The sequence below is a fragment of the Lissotriton vulgaris genome, chromosome 7, assembly GCF_964263255.1.
Source record: "Lissotriton vulgaris chromosome 7, aLisVul1.2, whole genome shotgun sequence".
In the NCBI taxonomy this organism is placed as follows: domain Eukaryota; kingdom Metazoa; phylum Chordata; class Amphibia; order Caudata; family Salamandridae; genus Lissotriton; species Lissotriton vulgaris.
In genome coordinates this window covers 185,438,818-185,456,788 of record NC_141695.1, presented here as the reverse complement: position 1 = coordinate 185,456,788, position 17,971 = coordinate 185,438,818, and the positions used below count along the sequence as shown (strand labels likewise).

The window sequence follows — 17,971 nt, the reverse complement described above, 5'->3', positions numbered from 1 at the left end:
TCAATTGCACAAGTCATTTCATTTAAGGGAAGAAGGGAGCACACAGGTACTCACAACCCTCCTATGGAGCAAATATAATACACATAGCATTTGAGTAATGTAATATTTACATTGTTCTTTCTTGTTTTCTTTAGAGATGCCTGATTAAGTGGTCCTGTCTTTGAAGAGGTCACTACAACTAGGGACCTTCACTTGTGTCTTTTCCCTATTTCCCTTTCTTCCCCAAATTTCACTGCATTACTTTGACCTTGTTGGGCAATTCAGTGGTTTCGGAAGGTTTGGACCTATCATCTCAACATGACGCTCGTGCGGAAACTTGAGCTGTGTGACATTTGGCTCCCAACTTCTGGAATAAAGTGTCATTTTCGGTCTGAACCTGTCCTGACTACAGCAAATTTAGGAAAGCATTAAAAACTGCACTCTTTTAGAACTTACGTTCAGTTTTTTGGCTTGACTGTGCGCTGAGATACCCTGGATGGGGTGATTCCTGAGCGATATCAAATTATGTTGTACTGTTTAGAACTTTCTTTTCTATAAGCCAAAATCCAGTTTTCAAGTAGTCTCTCTTGATTGGTCAGTCTTAAGAGGCTTAGCAAGGCTACTTTGATAAGGTGATAAGTGGCCACATAGAGCAGAGGTTATCTGATGGGCGAGAGCTCTGCAGCAGCAGAGGATAAGTCAGAAAGGGCACTGGGTAAATCAAAATGGGCTTCAAAAGACAGCAGGACAGTAAGGATTGCCAGAACTACAATCTCCTCTTCCTGTAACCCAAGCCAGATGGCAGGCCCGGGAATGGAATTTGGAGGAGGTGAGGGGGGAGTGTGTGGTGACGGTCTAGTTGTTAGAGGGCCGGAACCGGATGGGAGCGCAGCGGAAGCGGAAGGCGGCCATCTTGTAGAGGCGCCGACCGCGGAGAAGTAAGACGTGTTCCCGGCGCTCCGGGGGAATAAAGAGAAACATAAACCACACAGCGGCTCCTGTGGTTATTAAAGCGGGCTCTTACAATGGCAACGAGGCATGGGATTGACCTGCGGCACCGAGGGTAGGAGGACGAACTTCCGCACTACGAAAATAAAATTACACGGAGGGGAGGCGGAGTTACATTCCCTACCACGGGACTAAAAGCAAATAACCCCGGAGCGCGGCAGAGGACAGCACACACACAAGCACAAGTGGAGGTACTTGTAAGCGCACACCACAAGCAACAGGCTAAAACACTCGATTATCCGAGGTGCCCAAGAACAGAGCTGAGACACCAGAAAGGGAGTGACTAGCCAGGTACAGTGAGCCACGTGGGGCAAACCGGGCCGACGACGGCTGAAATGCCAGAAACCAGTCCCCGGAAGCTTGTCTCCTTTCTGGTGAAGAATTGGCTTGGTAGTTTGGTCTGCCCTGTTCCCATGATGCACTGGGCCAGGGACAGACTGATTTGCATATAGCCAGGTTCTGAGCTGGGATGGGGCAGTGAGTTAAATAATGGTGATGGATCAAGCCCTGATCTTTGGACTGGGTAAGAGTGGTCTGCTTGAATCAGACACTCTGTTCATCACCACCCCCTTTTCTGAGTCGTTTTTGGCCACTATAGGTGTGGCAGGGTATACTCAGACATGAGTCCCTTACTCACTGCTCCATCAGTATTCAAGCAAGCCGGGCCGACGACGGCTGAAATGCCAGAAACCGGTCCCCGGAAGCTTGTCTCCTTTCTGGTGAAGAATTGGCTTGGTAGTTTGGTCTGCCCTGTTCCCATGATGCACTGGGCCAGGGACAGACTGATTTGCATATAGCCAGGTTCTGAGCTGGGATGGGGCAGTGAGTTAAATAACGGTGATGGATCAAGCCCTGATCTTTGGACTGGGTAAGAGTGGTCTGCTTAATTCAGACACTCTGTTCATCACCACCCCCTTTTCTGAATCACGTGGGGCAACAGGCAGCAGCACACCGTGCAGCAAAGGACAAGGGTGCGGTCCCACATAAGTTCGGCCCCCACCACGCCACGCTGGCGGGTCTGCAAGAAAGAGGCAGAGGGCCAGATACTGAAAGCAGAAGAGAACAGAAATCGCTCCCGGCTACGGAGGGCGCTTCAGGGGGCACAGCCAGTAGGGAGCGTGGCAGAGAAATCACAGACGCGAGACAGGCGCCAGGCAGGCCGCCCAACTGCGAGATCCCAGCACGAGCAGGCCCCAGAGAGGACAGGAGAATGGCGTCACAATCCACGTCACTCACTCTAATGGTACCATTTCTCCCGAAAAGAGGGGAACCAGCTATGCCCTGGGAGGATTGGAAGAGGTACTTCCTCAACTATTTAGAGACACTAGAAGAGGAGAGTGAGGTGGCGTTTTCAAGCCCAAGGAGAAAGAAGATTCTGTTACACAACCTGGGTCCAGAGGGACTCAGAGTTTTTGATACCATTGTCAAGGGGCAAAGGGACGGCGCCGACACTGATGTGTTTAGCCACACCATTGAAGATCTAGATGCACACTACAGGCCCGTGGTGTGTGGGGCCATCGATAGACACAACTTCTTCCAGAGGAAACAAGAGGGAGGAGAGACGGTCGATGAGTATGTGGCCGCACTGCAGAAGCTCGCACTGACATGTAAATTTGGTGCTCTCCATGATGAGCTAATAAGGGACCAAATCATAATGCACACGTCCAGCACACATGTCCAGGAAAAACTGTGGGTGAACGGTGATGCGCCAGCGAAGGAGGTCTGGGCCTTAGTTAAGAAGGCGGAGATGTCCAAGCGCTGCACCCAAGCAGCCAGACGAGATGCAGGTGGCAGACAGACAGTCTGCAGAATCATGACGAACTAAAAGGGCGAAAGAACTAAGCAGAAGGATCCACCAAAGGGCCAAGAAAATAGAAGGAGCTCACAAGCCGGAGGTGCAACTCAAAAGACAGGAAGAGGAGGAAGACCTAGCTGTTACAGATGCGGCAGCACGTCGCATTTGGGAAATGACCAGGTATGCCCGGCATTCAGGGTGAAATGTGCCTACTGCAGTGTCTTCGGACATTATGAAAAGGTATGCCGCCGAAAGCCCAAGGGAGCCATGGTCAGATATGTAGACCAGGAACAACATGGAGAAGAAGAGAACCAGACAGAGGAAGAAGAACTGGAGGAAGTCGTCTACATTGATGCCCAGATATTGGATGTGGAAGGCACAGAGTCGGACAAACCCAGGCTGAACATGCACATTGGAGGAGTGCCCATTGAGATAATCGCGGACAGTGGAGCCCCCATCACCATTATACAAAGGCAAGTGTGGGAAGAGAAATTCGGGATGAAAGTAAGGGAGGAGGTGCGTCCCATGGATATACGACTCGTCACATACACGGGGCAGAGAATACCTATGTTAGGTTACTGTCCACTGCTTTTTGAGTTCAGAGGAAGACAAGCAAACTGCAAACTATACATAGCAGAGAAAGGACCATCGGTGCTCAGTTGGAAGGACCAAGGAGCACTAGGAATACTACTAAATCCGGGAGGAGTAGAAAATGTGATGCTGATGGACATGGAAGAAAGCAGCGACAATGAAGCATGGCGCAGGGAGTACCCCAAGGTATTCAATGGACAGATAGGTGAATTGGCCAAATACAAACATCTTATCAAATTGAAGGAGGGAGCCAAACCGGTCATACACAAGGTGAGGAACATCCCCTTCCGATGCCGGGAAGCAGTCCAGGCAGAACTTGACAGACTAGAAAAAGAGGAAGTGATACAGGCGATTGAGAGCGCAGAGTGGCTCTCGCCTTTAGTAGTAGCTCAGAAGCCTAATAGGAAGGTGAGGCTATGTGTCGACCTCAGGGAACTAAACAAAAACATTGTGGTCAATAAGTTTCCTCTTCCCTGTATCAATGAGATGTTGGCCAAAATGAAGGGCATCAAGTGGTTCTCCACGGTGGATCTGTCGTCAGCCTACCACCAGGTGAAGCTTCCATCCATCATGTAGTCACCTCCCATCTTTTATCACGCCCTTCGGTTGCTATAAGTTTGTCAGGATGCCTTTTGGGCTGGCATCGGCAGCGGAAGTTTTTCAAAAACGTATGCATAGACTCTTCAGGAAGGTGGAAGGGGTCCAGTTCTTTCAGGACGACATCCTGGTCATGGGAGCGTCCAAACAAGAACACAATGAGAAGCTACACAAGGTACTACGCACGCTGCAGGAGAATGGGTTGACGGCGGAGCGGTCAAAGTGCAAATTCGAGGTACCATCAGTGACCTACCTCGGTCATGAAGTAAGTGAGAGTGGCATAGAGCCAAAGAGAGCCAACATGCAAGCGATATTGGATGTGCCAGCCCCGGGGAAGAAGGAGGACGTCAGGTCATTCCTGGGGATGGCTGAGTATTATAGCAAATTCATTCCCAACTTCGCCACTAAGACACACTGCCTGCGCCAGATACTCAAAGAAAGGAACGGTTTCAAATGGAATAAGGAAGAGCAGGAGGAATTTGACAGTTTGAAACAGGAAATGAGTGAAACCATTCCCCTGAAAGGGTTTGATCCAGACGCAGACTCCATTCTCACCACTGATGCCAGTGACCGTGGTCTGGGGGCAGTGTTAATGCAGAGATCAGGAAAGGGAGAGACATCGACAGTCAGCTTTGCCTCAAGGTCTTTAGCGCCCAACTAAGAGAAATTTAGCGTCATCGAAAAAGAGATGCTGGCAGTGGTATGGGCGATGGAACGTTTCAGGCAGTATCTCTGGGGTACCAAATTTCTGGTAAGAACAGACCACAAACCCCTGATAAAGGTTTTGACCTCCAATGGCCATGCTTATGCCACGCCAAGGATTGCTAAGATGACACTGCGCTCGCTAGACTTCGTGTACGAGGTAGAGCACATATCGGGGCCACAGAACAAGGTGGCTGACTTCCTCAGTCGAGCAGCGTCCAAGGAGGAAGCAGGCAAGCAAACGACCCCGAAATGGGATGGGTATGTGGTGGCTACCATACCGGATATGGAGGAGGTGATCAGTGCACAAGAGTGGGAAGAGGCCTACAAATCGGACGAAGAGCTGGAAGCGATAAAAGGGTACGTTGTCCATGGATGGCCTGAGAAGAGACACCTCCAGGAAACACTGAGGAGATTCAGGGAAGTAAGAGACGAGATGTCATTGGGGAGAATCCTTTGTTCCTTCTGAGGGGCGACAAAGTGGTAACTCCTCGTGGAATAATAGATCACTTGCTGGCCCTGTTGCATGAAGGACACCAGGGGATCACCAAGACCAAAGCCCTGGCTAGGCAAGCTTACTGGTGGCCAGCCATCGATGCACAAGTGGAACGATATGTAAGGCAATGTGAGTCCTGTGCCAAAGCGGACAAATCCCAAAGCATGCTGAGGCCACCGTTAGGAAAATTCCCGGTGCCAGATGGACCATGGGAGATGGTGTCTGTGGTCATCATGGGACCTATTCTCAACATGGAAGGAATACAAAAGTACGCCATTGTGTTAATTGACAAATACTCCAAGTGGCCAGAGGTGGAAGTGAAGGAAGCTGTAGACACTGAGACGGTGATAACTTTTTTGAGAGACATATTCCTCAAGGAAGGGATTTAAAAAATGATCACGTGCGACAACGGGCCGCAATTTACATCAGTGAAATGGGAGGCCTTTGTGTCCAGGAATGGCATAGAGGTCAAGCACACTCCCATATATCACCCTGCAGGGAATGGACAAGTGGAGCGTTTTAACAGGGTGATTATGGGCACCATTCAAGCGGCTATAAATGATGGACTGGACTGGGAGAAGGAGTTGCCTAAGATGTTGTGGGCCTACCGCATCACTCCAGGCTGCACGGGGTACAGCCCGTTCAAAGTACTGAGAGGGAGAAAGCCCTTTACAAAGGACAATGCAGCGTGGAGGAAGATGGTGGTGCAGAGTAAATGGTCGCCCGCTGTGGTCAGGAGGAATCTGGAGAAGGCACAAGAGACATACACTGAACATTTCAACAAGAGACATAATGTACAAGGTGTGTCACTGGAGAAAGGCGATTGGGTAAGAGTGAAGGTGGCGAACCTCAAAAGGAAGGGAGAAAGCAAATTCACACTGCCCCTACAAGTCCTGGAGCCCTACACTAGGTCAGCGTTGCTCAGCGACAGCAAGGTGTGGTCGCAGGATAGAATGGCGAAATGCAGCAAAATCTTGAAGTGGGGAACGGAGATAGATGAAGAGATAGAGAACGTGGTGAGAAGCAAAGAGGAAAGTTGCGGAAGGAGAATGGAGCAAGTGGAAGATTGTACGCAGCAGGTAGATGAAGGTGCCGTCGGAGAGAAGGAGGAAGGCAGAGAAACAGGTGGAACGAATGGCAGGAGCAGGAAAGGAACTGAAGGAAAAGGGACGGGAAGTACCAGTGAAAGAACAGGGACCGGTGGTCGGTTGTCGGAGGTACAAGGAAGTGAACAAGGAGAAGGAGTTATGAAGACGAGAGCAGGAAGAACAATAAGAATTCCTGAGAGATTCAAGGACTTTGAAATGGACAGCAAGTAAGAGTGTGTTATTCAGTTATTGTGGTTGCATAAAGGGGGAGATATGTGGTGACGGTCTAGTTGTTAGAGGGCCGGAACAGGATGGGAGCGCAGCGGAAGCGGAAGGCGGCCATCTTGTAGAGGCGCAGACCGCGGAGAAGTAAGACGTGTTCCCGGCGCTCCGGGGAAATAAAGAGAAACATAAACCACACAGCGGCTCCTGTGGTTATTAAAGCAGGCTCTTACAGAGTGTTAATGGAAATGAGCTACCCCAGTGGGTTAGTTTAGCTAGCTCTTACTCCAAAGAAGGCAACATCTCCATCTTGAATATTAAAGTGCAGTGATTTGTGGGACAAGAATATGCCACACTTTGGTGGAAGCAGTCATGCTTTTGGATGGCACCCTGCACCCCGTTAGACAGGGTTCCCCGCCACTTGTCGCTCCAGATCATTGAATAATTATGTGAGAGCTAATGAGCTTTAAATTTGGATTTGAATGTGCTGCCTGAAACTACAAGAAGAAGGACTGCCCTGCTGGAACCCTTGTCTGCACCACACAGGACTGCTCCTGTTGCACACTTGGACCTACAGCCCTGTGGATTTTGGCTTACTTCAAAAAGGATTGAAAGCAACAGTATGACAGAACTTCCCCGCACTATCTCCCTCAAGAAGTCTCCGTCCTTGCTTCCTCAGTTCACTGACTAAATACTTGTACTTTGGAACTCATCAATGAATAGTATGCAGTGGTGGCTGTCAGAAGTGGTGGGTATAAACAGACATGGACATCATGAAATTGTAATATATCATCAAGGGGATGTCTATTCTTCAAGTACTTTATGTATTCCTGCTATATCATAAAGGGCGTGTGGGGATTTTTATGCCGCCTGTCTGTGGCAGTGACTTTTTCCACTGAGATGCCTCAGATAATGCAGGTTATTTCACTGCTATTTAGGGTATAAAGGGTCACATGTATCAAGTTATTTTGCTTCGCAAACGAGCCCATTGACAGAATCGGCCCATTTGCGAATGCAAAGAAAGGCTTTTCTAATGTACCAACCTTGATTTTGTGATTCGGTAACCTGTTCCCGAATCATAAAATGGGTATGCAATTCGGTTTCTGGAAGGGTGTGTTTAGGGCATTCCTTCCAAAACCGAATCGCATAGGTATTTGTGAATGTTTTGTGGCAAAATACTGTTCGCAAAAAATTGGCAGTTTACTACCTACTTCAAGTAGGTGGTAACCCATTCACAAATGGGATGGGTTCCCCAAGGGACCCAGTCCCATCTGAGAATGGTAGTAAAAACATTTTTGCAGAGCAAGGACTAAAAAAATAAAAATAAAACTTTTCACTATTTTTTTTTAAATGCAACCCTTTTTTCTTTACGGAAAACGGGCTGCATTTAAAAAAAAAATTTATTTAAAAGCAATTATGGACAAGGTGGTCTGCTGACCCCAGTAGGCCACCATCCCGTGATTTTAGCAATTCCTTAAAGGGTCACAAATAATGACCTACCTCATTAATAATAATGAGGTAGATCAATTTGCGAACTCCTAGGAATACATTCGAATTGCGATTACCTAATTGCAATCCATAGAGAATTGCAATTAGATCATCACTGTTTGAAATAATGATACATGTGGCCCTTAGTGATGAAATGACAAGGATCTGATGAATCTTGGAGATCACTTCACATAAGAATCTTAAGAAAAGTGGTATTTCACAGCATAGAGTCATGCTTACATGAAGATAGGTGATAAAAGCTCTCCCCAAGGTTACAGTGATCCTGAGGACTTAGGGCTATAATACAGGACGGAGACTGCAATGTATTAACCCCAATAAAATGTCCAGGAAATAAATATGTGCGTGGTACAAAGCAGCTATGTTTGAGAAATTACCTTTCAGTTCTACCTAAGACATGTTAGCAATATCAAGAGCACTAACTGCAAATTCATGTTTAGGAGAGGCTGTGCTGATTGAAGACAGAGTCTCGTGTATCTCACTCTGCACATGGAGATATGGGACAAGAGCAAAGAGAAGGCCAACACATGCTCTGTTTTAGGTGGACAAGAGGCGCTACCTAGGCAGTCTCTGTCCTGCTCCCGTAAGGATCAGTGCTCAGCATTTCAAGCTAATTTTCAGAATGTCTTCTACAGGGGCCCAATTAAAAAGAGTGCTTTTTAAAACCGAATAAAGGGGCAGATTTATGATGCCCTTGCGCCGCAATTGCGTCACTTTATTTGACGCAACTGCGGCACAAACAATGCGCCCTATTTACAACGTGACGCATCTAGGAGATGCGTCATGTTGTAAAGCCCTGCGCCATAAGGAGGCGTTCCTGCGCAGGGGGGGGCGTTCCTGCGCAGGAACGCCTCCTGAAAGTGGCTGAGTAAAATCTATGAGATTTCACTCAGTCACTTTCTGGCCAATGCTGGGTCAAAACCCTGCACCTGCTTGAAGCAGGCGTAGGTCTTGATGCAGCATTGTGTAGATGGGGCACCCCCGAGCCGTGCTGGAGCTGCGCAGGGGTGTGGAATTTAATGAAATATGTACTTGTCCATGGGACAAGTAGCTTCATAAATCTACATGTCCTGTAACAAAATCCACTTGTCCCTTTGGTGCCTTTTTGAGCGCTGTCAAAAAATGGCTGCAATCTCTTTATAGAAGAGCTCTGATAATAGCCTCTCTGGTTATGTCAGGCTAAAACTATAGCAGGATTTGAATTTTGGAGTTTTTCACCAGCTCTGCTATAATCTTTTCCCATACTGAGAAATGTCGGCAATTTACCCCTGACAATGGAAGAAGTAAAGTTTCTTCCAGGGCTGGGAAAAATGTGGTTGGAGAAAGGTTAACAGATTTCCGCTGGGGCATATTCATATTTGCTCATGCTAAGATGCAATTCACAAATATTTTCTAGGACTACGGTTTCCTGGCCTACTTAAGGAAATTCATGTGAATTCATGAAAAACGTAAATCTGCATTAATACAAGAACTTATATCATGGGTGCACTTTTGTGACTTTAACATTTGAGCCCCTAAGTACATATGAGTTAAACAAGACATTTTGTTTTTAATAAAATGCTATCTCTTCCTATCTGTGAGCTGGCTTCATTGTGTCACAGTATTCTGCTCTTTTACAAAGTAGTTTTGTTCAGTTCCAGGAATTTCGTTGGCAATGTGGCCTTATGAGACCAGATACTAGCGGTCTAGTAAGAACGCGCTGGCATACAGCACCACGCCTACCTGATAATCCCAAGATATCGAAAGGAGTATAGTGTAGGTCAAGCGAGTAACCAGAAAATTAAAATACCTCCCACGTTGATCCAAAGTTCTTATGACTCCAAGCAAGCAAAAAAAGTCATTGGAATTGTCGACAGAATAGCTCTCTTGTCTCTTCCATCTAAGCATCTATCCATTCATCCTTTCACCCACTGATATCTAGCATTTCACCTTTACATTGGCACCCATTTATTCTTTTATCCATTAGCCTTTCACCAATCTGTTCGTCCATCTGTTCATCCGTCAGTCCATCCGCTCATCCATATCCAAACCTACCCATCCATCTCCAAACCTATCCATTTCACCCATCCATCCATTCTTTCGCTCATCCATACACCCTCCCTTTCACTCATCTATCCACCCTCCCTTTCACTCATCCTTCCACCCACCCTTCGAACCATCCATCAATCCATCCTTCCACTCCTCCATCCATTTATCCTTTACACTCATCCATCCTTTCGCTCTCTAATCCTTACACCCTGTAACCTATCCACTCATTCACCCTTTCCTTCATTATTACATCCTTTGTCCACCACCATCCTGTCACTCAACCATCCTGGTCACTCATTCATCCATACATCCATCCATCTAGCCAGCAACACTTCCACTCTCTCATCCTTTCACCCACACATCCATTCATCCTTTCACATTAATTATGAATCTTAGTCTGCCGAGCTGCAGACAGAAGAAGCCCATCAAGAGCTCCACCTCTACTGTAGCTACTAAAGTGGGGCGTTCACGAAGCCCCTGTTCAAACCTATCCTGCCATCTCCAAACCTATTGATTCAACTGATCCATCCCGCCTTCCTTTCACTCATCCATCCATCCTTTCATCCCACACATCCTCCTTTTCACTCCCATTCATCCACCCTTTCACTCATACCTCCATCCATCCTTTCACTCATCCATCCACCCTCCTTTACACTCATCTATCCACCGACCCTTTCACTTCCTCCATTTATGCTTTCGCTTGTCCATCCACCCTTTCACCCGTCCATATTCCGTTTCGCTCATATATCCATCCACCCTTTCACTAATCCCTCCATCCACCTTTACACTCAACTGTCCACCCATCAACCCTTCCACCCACCCACCTATCCATCCCCACCCACTCAGCCATCTATTCATCTACTCTCTCACCCATTAATCCACCCTTTCAATAAGCCGTCCATCCTTTCACTCATCAATCCACTTTCAACCTATCCATCCACTCACCCATCATTTCATTCACCCTTGCACTTATCCTACCATTCTTTCACACATCCATCCTTACATCCATCCACTCATTCATCTATGCATCTACAGTTTCACTCCACTCATTCATCCATCTATCCATCCAGCCTTTCACTCATTCATCCATGCATCTATCCATTCACCCTTTCACTCATTAATGTATGCATCTATCATCCACTCTTGCACGTATTCATTCATGCATCTATACATCCACCCTTTCACTTATTCATTCATGCATCTATCCATCCACTCATTCAACCATGCATCTATCCATCCACCCATTCACTCATTCATTCATTTATGCATCTAAACATCCACCCTTTCACTCCACTCATTCATCTAAATATCCATTCACCCTTTCACTCAATAATGTATGCATCTATCATCCACTCGTGCACGTATTCATCCATGCATGTATGCCTCCACCCTTTCACTTATTCATACATGCATCTATTCATTCACCCTTTCACTAATTAATTTATGCATCTATCATCCACTCGTGCACGTATTCATCCATGCATCTGTACAACCACCCTTTCACTTATTCATACATGCATCTATCCATCCACCCTTTCACTATTCATCCATGCATCTATTCATCCACCCTTTCACTCACTCTCCCACCCACCCTTTCAAGTCCATTATGGGCCTTTGTCTGCGGACTTGCAGACTGAAGAGCCCATCAAAAACTCTACAGCTGCTGTAGTTGCTACAGCGGTGTGTTCACAATGCCCCAGGTGCAGGCACAAAGTGTGATGAGAGGCCTAGTGCAAGGACAGAATTGGGGGTGGCCTTAGGCCTGCATGAAAGCTCGTGGGGAAACTAATGAGATTTAATGTAAGACCTTGATGATATGAGAGGTCAAGGGGAGCGGGTCAGGGATGTTATAGAGGGCGGTGGAGGGTGGGGTGGTGGGGTGAGGTTAGCAGGTTCAGGCACCGGGTGTAACATAAGGCGTACAGGAAATGCAAAGTGCCAAGGAGGGGGTGCATGAGAAGGGAAATCAAAGTGAGTTGAAGATGAGCAGGGATATTGGAGCCCTATGAGGCCCAGGAGTGGAGGAGAGAATACAAGGCAGGGGTCATACAGTTCAAGTCAGAACAAGGGGCCAAGAGGCAGAAAAAGTAGCCTCTTACATGCCATTGCTGCCAGTGTACTGGAGCTGCAGAAGCTCAATGTGTGTCTCATGCTTGAAGAAAATAAAAGGACCAGGGGAGGGCCTGGAAGCCACAAGAGCTTATCGAGCTGCTTCTAACTTTGAGCTCTGCTTTATCATTTTGTTGTTCTGCTCTGGGGAAATTAAAGTGCAGGCCCCAGCTTTTGCATTGACCCTTTCACTGCCAATAAACTGCTCACAGCAACTTATTTACTGGCTGTGACCTACAGGGTTGAACAGCTGTGTATCGTATTACCATAAAACTGTCTACTTGTCCTTTGGACAAAATGCAAATTAAAACCTCTTGCTCTCCTAAGAAATCTAGATGTCTTGGGCGTCGGGAGATAGGAATTCCCCACCTCTGCTGCGTCACGCTTGCGACGCAACTCCAGCAATGCGCCACATTTCCGGCACAGATGTGTCACGCATCTGTGCCGTTTTTGCACCATGGTGCGCCGCATTATAAATGTGGCACACCATGGGTGGCGGAGCTGTGGCGCACTGTGGCGCACGTTAACTGGCGCATCCCTCGGGATGCGCCAGTTAACATAAATCTGCCCCAAAGTATTTTAACATTGAGTGCAAAGTGAACTGCCGTTCGTACTGATCTTCATGCCCCTCAAGTAGAAATTCTACTCAAGTGGCAGCTCGTGCGCTCCAAAGTAAAGTTGGCGAGCGCGAGTGGAAAAAAACTCCGCTGCATTACGTGGAGCAGAGTTTTCTGCACTCTGGGAGCTCCGCAGAGTGCAGAAAACTCTGCAAATTTCACGAATGGGGCCGAGTTCACCGCCCAGGCCTAATTATTTGACACAATATGTGTAAAATAAAACGTGGTGAAGGAAATATAGAAAAGTAGTAAGGGCCCTGAGGGGCACAATTATGCGACATAAGAATATAGTGCAGAGTTAATAATTCATGACAGCAAGCAGAACCTTACTTTGAGTTTCACTCTGACAGTTGCAGATAGCTACTTCTAACACTTACCTTTCCGAATGTAAAAGAGGTCAATGGGGCATTTTATTTCCCATACCTCAGCGTGGTATACTAGCTGCAGATATCTTGTCAGTCTTGGTTCCATCATCGTTTATAGCAGTAACTACTCGGTGTACACTAACGTCACATATATCTTACAGAGGCACATATACTCACCTCCATAAACGTTATATTTGTAATCAGTTGGCATGTTAATACTGTGCTTAGTATGTGTTGTGCACTCCCTGCCTGGCATGCTGCTTGCCTGCTGCATGTTGTTCTAGATAAACTATTTAAAAACAATTGAAAACTATTTAAAAATAGTTGCAGCACCATGAAAATAAAAATTAAGAAACTACTTTTCTGTGCCTTTTGTAAATATCTCTATTTTGTTTACCGGTCCATGCACCCAACTGAAGTGTAAAAATGTGTACAGAAATTAAAAGTATTTCTTAGATCGATATTACCTTTTGTCAATAATGATATTTGGCACAATCAGTCATTACTAATGCACTTGGCCTTTACTAGCATTATGTGAAGCTTTTTTTAAAACGAAATATAGGCTTTGGAAGTTTGACACACGTTATACATTTAAATAAAATGTTAGGCAATATCCTGAAAAGGAAGCCCACTAAAAACATTGATAGTGTGGAAATTAGCTTGCAAAAAAGTTTTTGGGGGAAAAAGAAGACGATCGATGGATCATCAACTTATTGTACGCGAAGTAAAACAAAAGCCAGGTAATTATGAGTTTAGGCCACTGAGGTAATTAAGTGCGTCCAAAGAAGTCGGATCTTCACTATAGCCATATTATTATTATCAGCTCTCTTCCGCTAAACATTTATGACTATCCCAGTGCAATAGCGCAGAATACTTTATTTATTCTTGTAACTTGGTCACAAAAGCCATCTAATGTTAGCTTTACCTTTGAGGATCTTGTAGGCGCCAATGGGATTTTGTCAGTGTGTGATACAGTGCACATGGTATGACTACTAAAAGCAGAGTCAACGGCATACTCACCCACTACTGTAACGCTGAGAAGAAAATCAACATAATTAAATTTAATGCGAGTGTTTTCACGGTGTTCATAGCGGAAGTAGTAATTTCTTCCATCCGTTTTCCTGACGTCATCGATCCTAAGGGAACACTCCTTTCGCATCAGATCTCCCACCAGCTTGAAGCGGCCTCTGGCTTCCGCGTGGATCTCTCTGCTCTCATCGTTTGAAGCCACGGCTGGGCTGAGCGAGCTGTCACCTTCAATGAACCAGTATCCGCGGGGGCTCTCTGCTGTCTCCCCCGTCGGCGCGATGGTGAACCGGCAGGGAATGAGGACGCACAGGCCTGATTGGACCGTGACGGGGCTGACCGTCAGTATATAACCAGGAGTGGCACCGAGGACTCCTGCGGAGACAAGAGCGGCAGGAAATGTAAAATGAATAATATGAACTGCCATAGAGCGCATGCGCGAGCAGAGAGACCGAGTTGGGGGGAACCCAACATCAGAAGAACTGCCCAGAAAACAAGAACATGAGCAAAGGCAACAATAGTGTGAGAAAGACCCACACACAATACTCAATTTACTGACGCCACCCACGTTTGAAACCTATAATCACTTGAGTAAAAACCTTGAGCCTCAGTTATATTTTGGCCCTGTCCGCTTTCACAGCGCTGGTGCAAAAAAGGCTGTCATGCCCTAACACGGCAGCATTGACATCTGCATTGACATCTAAGGGGCATAACATCAAGTGGCGGCGATATTTATCGCTGGCCGCTTTTATCGTGTAAAATTTTAACGCTGACCTTCGCCGAAACCTATCGCCCGGTTAGCGCACTATTATTACCTCATCGTCCCTCCCTCGCTTCCCTTCCTTACAAAATTGAGGCATCCCTGCCTCACCAGACACCCGTACCCACGTGATTTGTCACGTGGGGACTATATATAGCCTCCAGCCCCTCATACCTCCTGTTTTTTTCTGTCTCACCATTGTGAGACGCGAGTCCCACGCGCTGGCCGTTCTGCGGAGCTGCGGTATTTTCTGCTGTTTTGAGAGCTTCTCCCTCACTTGCTGTTGCCTCCTGGGTCTGGCGTCGCCGACCTGGTGTGCGTTTCTGGAGTTGCGGTGCACTTCTCGGCAGCTGGGCGGTCGGGTTCCGGGTGACGGAGTCACCGGCCCTGAGTGGCTGGGGCTGTGGTTCCGGTTCGGGTGACCGGAATGGGAGACGGCGGCTGGCGGATGTGCTGTGGCTTCTCGGCTGGCTGTTTCCGATGACTCCTTTGCGGTAGGGGCCTCGTTTGAGGTCGTTTTTTATACGTTTTTGATGTTTTTGTAATGCGTTTCCTCCTTTCCCCCTACTTCTCCGCTTCCTGCTGCAGGTCCGGTCCTCAGGGGCTTCTGTGATTCTGGTGGCTCCGGCGTGGCCTCGTGCCTCCTGGTTTCCTCTCCTGGTGGAGTTGAGGTCGGAGGTGGAGTGGTTGCTGCCTCTGTCTCCTCCCCCTTTGGTCTTCCCGGCGTTTCAACAGGATGTTCTGGGCCGGATGCGCTTGGCGGCTTGGAGGTTGAACGCTTAGGTCTACTGCGACGAGGGGTTCCGGCTGATTTGACCTCTACTCTGCATGCGGCTAGGCGCGCTTCGACCAACAAGTCTTACCTGCGGCACTGGCATTCTTTCAGTCGGTGGTGTCTTGTCAAAGGTTTGGACCCCACTTCCTCTCCTTTGTTTGAGGTGATGCTGTTTCTTCAGGAGGGTGCTTCCTTGGGCTTGAAGGTGTCTTCCCTTCGTTTGCAGTGGGCTGCGATAAAGGCATTTAGGAGCTCTTGGGGCAATCTCTCGGATTCTGAGGGGTTGGTCAGTTGCCTTTTTAAGGGTTTGGGCAATGTTCTTCCTGCCCCTCGGAGGCATTTTCCGACCTGGGATCTGTTTCTGGTCTTGGACGCCTTGATGCCATCTCCCTTTGAGCCGTTGATTTCTGTGGATCTGCGCCTTTTGTCCTTCAAGACTTTCTTTTTGGTGGCCATTTCGTCTGCTCGCCACCTGGGTGAACTGGGTGCTCTTTCTTCCAAACACCCTTTTTGTCAGGGTTTTGATGACAGGATCGTCTTGCGGCCGATTCTTTCCTTTCGTCCTAAGGTGGACTCTCAGTTCCACAGGGATCAGGAGTTGGTTCTTCCTTCCTTTTTTGGTTCCCCGTCCTCGGAGTCTGAGGTGCGGCTTCACTCTTTGGATGTTAGGAGGGCTCTTCTGGTCTATTTGGAGCGGGTCGCTCCTTTCCGTCTCTCAGATTCCCTTTTTGTTAATTTTGGTCCTGTGAATCGGGGTTTGCGCCCTATTACTCCTTCCTTGAGTCGTTGGGTTCGTTCACTGATTTCTTTGACATACAAAGAGGGGGGGGCAACTTTCTCCTTTGGGGGTTCAGGGTTGTTCCACTCGCTCCATGGCTGCTTCCTGTGTGGAGGTCCAAGGGGCTTCCATTTCGGAGATCTGCCGGGCTGCCACCTGGGCTTCCCCGCTTACCTTTGCCTCTCATTACAGGATTGGACAGGAGGTTGAATGTGCTGATGTCTTTGGACACAGGGTTCTTTCCACTATGATTCCTGAATAGTGGTTTTTCCCTGGTCTTCTGTTTTTTAATAAACCTGTTTTTTTGCATAACTTCTTTGGTTGTCCTGTTTGGCTTTGTACATCTCAATTTTGTAAGGAAGGGAAGCGAGGGAGGGACAATGAGGTAATGCTTCAATTACTTACCGGTAATTGCATTACTCTGAGTCCTACTCCCTCGCTTCCCTTACTTACATCCCTCCCTCCCTCCCTGATGGTCCAGGCCAACCTTTTGGTATGGTTTCGATCTATGTGGTATTACAGGAGGTATGAGGGGGCTGGGGGCTATATATAGTCCCCACGTGACAAATCACGTGGGTATGGGTGTCTGGTGAGGCAGGGATGCCTCAATTTTGTAAGTAAGGGAAGCGAGGGAGTAGGACTCAGAGTAATGCAATTACCGGTAAGTAATTGAAGCACTAACAAACATCACTGAGGCAATAGAAATCCAGGCAAAGGCGGCGGAAACAGTCGAAATCGATGGAATTGCAGCGATAGAAAACTGCGTTAGGGAAAACCTTGTAGATAGGGAGACGTGGACTCAGCATGACAATCCACCTCCCATTATAGATATTCCTAAGTAAGAAAAATAGCAGGCCTAACAAAACGGCGATATTCCCGGTTTGCGCTGATTTTAGTATCGCTATTAGTGTTAGCGATACACTTATAAATAGAGAGAAGCTGGGTTAGCGATATTATCCCATATTGTTTCCCGGGACACTCCTCTCTTGCATCTCATTAGCGATGCAAGGCGAGGCGATGTTGAAGCCAGTGCTAATCCTATTAAACACGCGTTAGCGTGCTCTTGTAAATAAAGCGTTAATTTTATCGTCGCATTCCATCCGAAAACGGACGCAAACGCGGCGATAAAATTATCGGTGGCCCTTGATGACATGTTCCCAATTGTTTTGGTGAAGGATTGGATACCTTCCTTCACAAAAACAACTATTGTGCCACCCATGGGGAGGTGCAGGCTTTTGACACATTCCTTCCCAGCATGTTGTAAGTCTGGGAATGTGTCAAATGTCATGAATGTTACGTGGGAACTCCCACTGTAACGCCCATGGCATGTCTCCCGAGGCAGTGTGAGTTAACGCAGCTACACTGTGTTAACTTACACTATGCATAGCTGCCAAGGTTTCGGATTGCTGTGTGTGACAACTTCTCATTTTCAGTGTAATTATGAGGGACATTTCAAGAACAATGAGTTACGCTTTCTCGCGAGCAAACTCAAGCACTGAAGATGAGGGAAACATGGATATCAGAAATTA

The 17,971-nt window shown here is 47.3% G+C and overlaps 1 protein-coding gene across 2 annotated transcripts in view; it reads right to left on the bottom strand.

Annotated features, from left to right (window-relative positions):
- The window catches only part of LOC147701152 (sialic acid-binding Ig-like lectin 16), a 557,018-nt gene that overhangs the window by 289,152 nt on the left and 249,895 nt on the right, over nt 1–17,971 (bottom strand). Inside the window, exon 3 of one of the 2 annotated variants that reach the window (XM_086929911.1) lies at nt 14,124–14,504. The exons of the other annotated variant lie outside the window; for it this stretch is intronic. Coding sequence (XP_086786037.1) covers nt 14,124–14,504 — 381 coding nt within the window. The remainder of the gene's footprint in view (nt 1–14,123; nt 14,505–17,971) is intronic. 2 annotated transcript variants of the gene reach the window in all.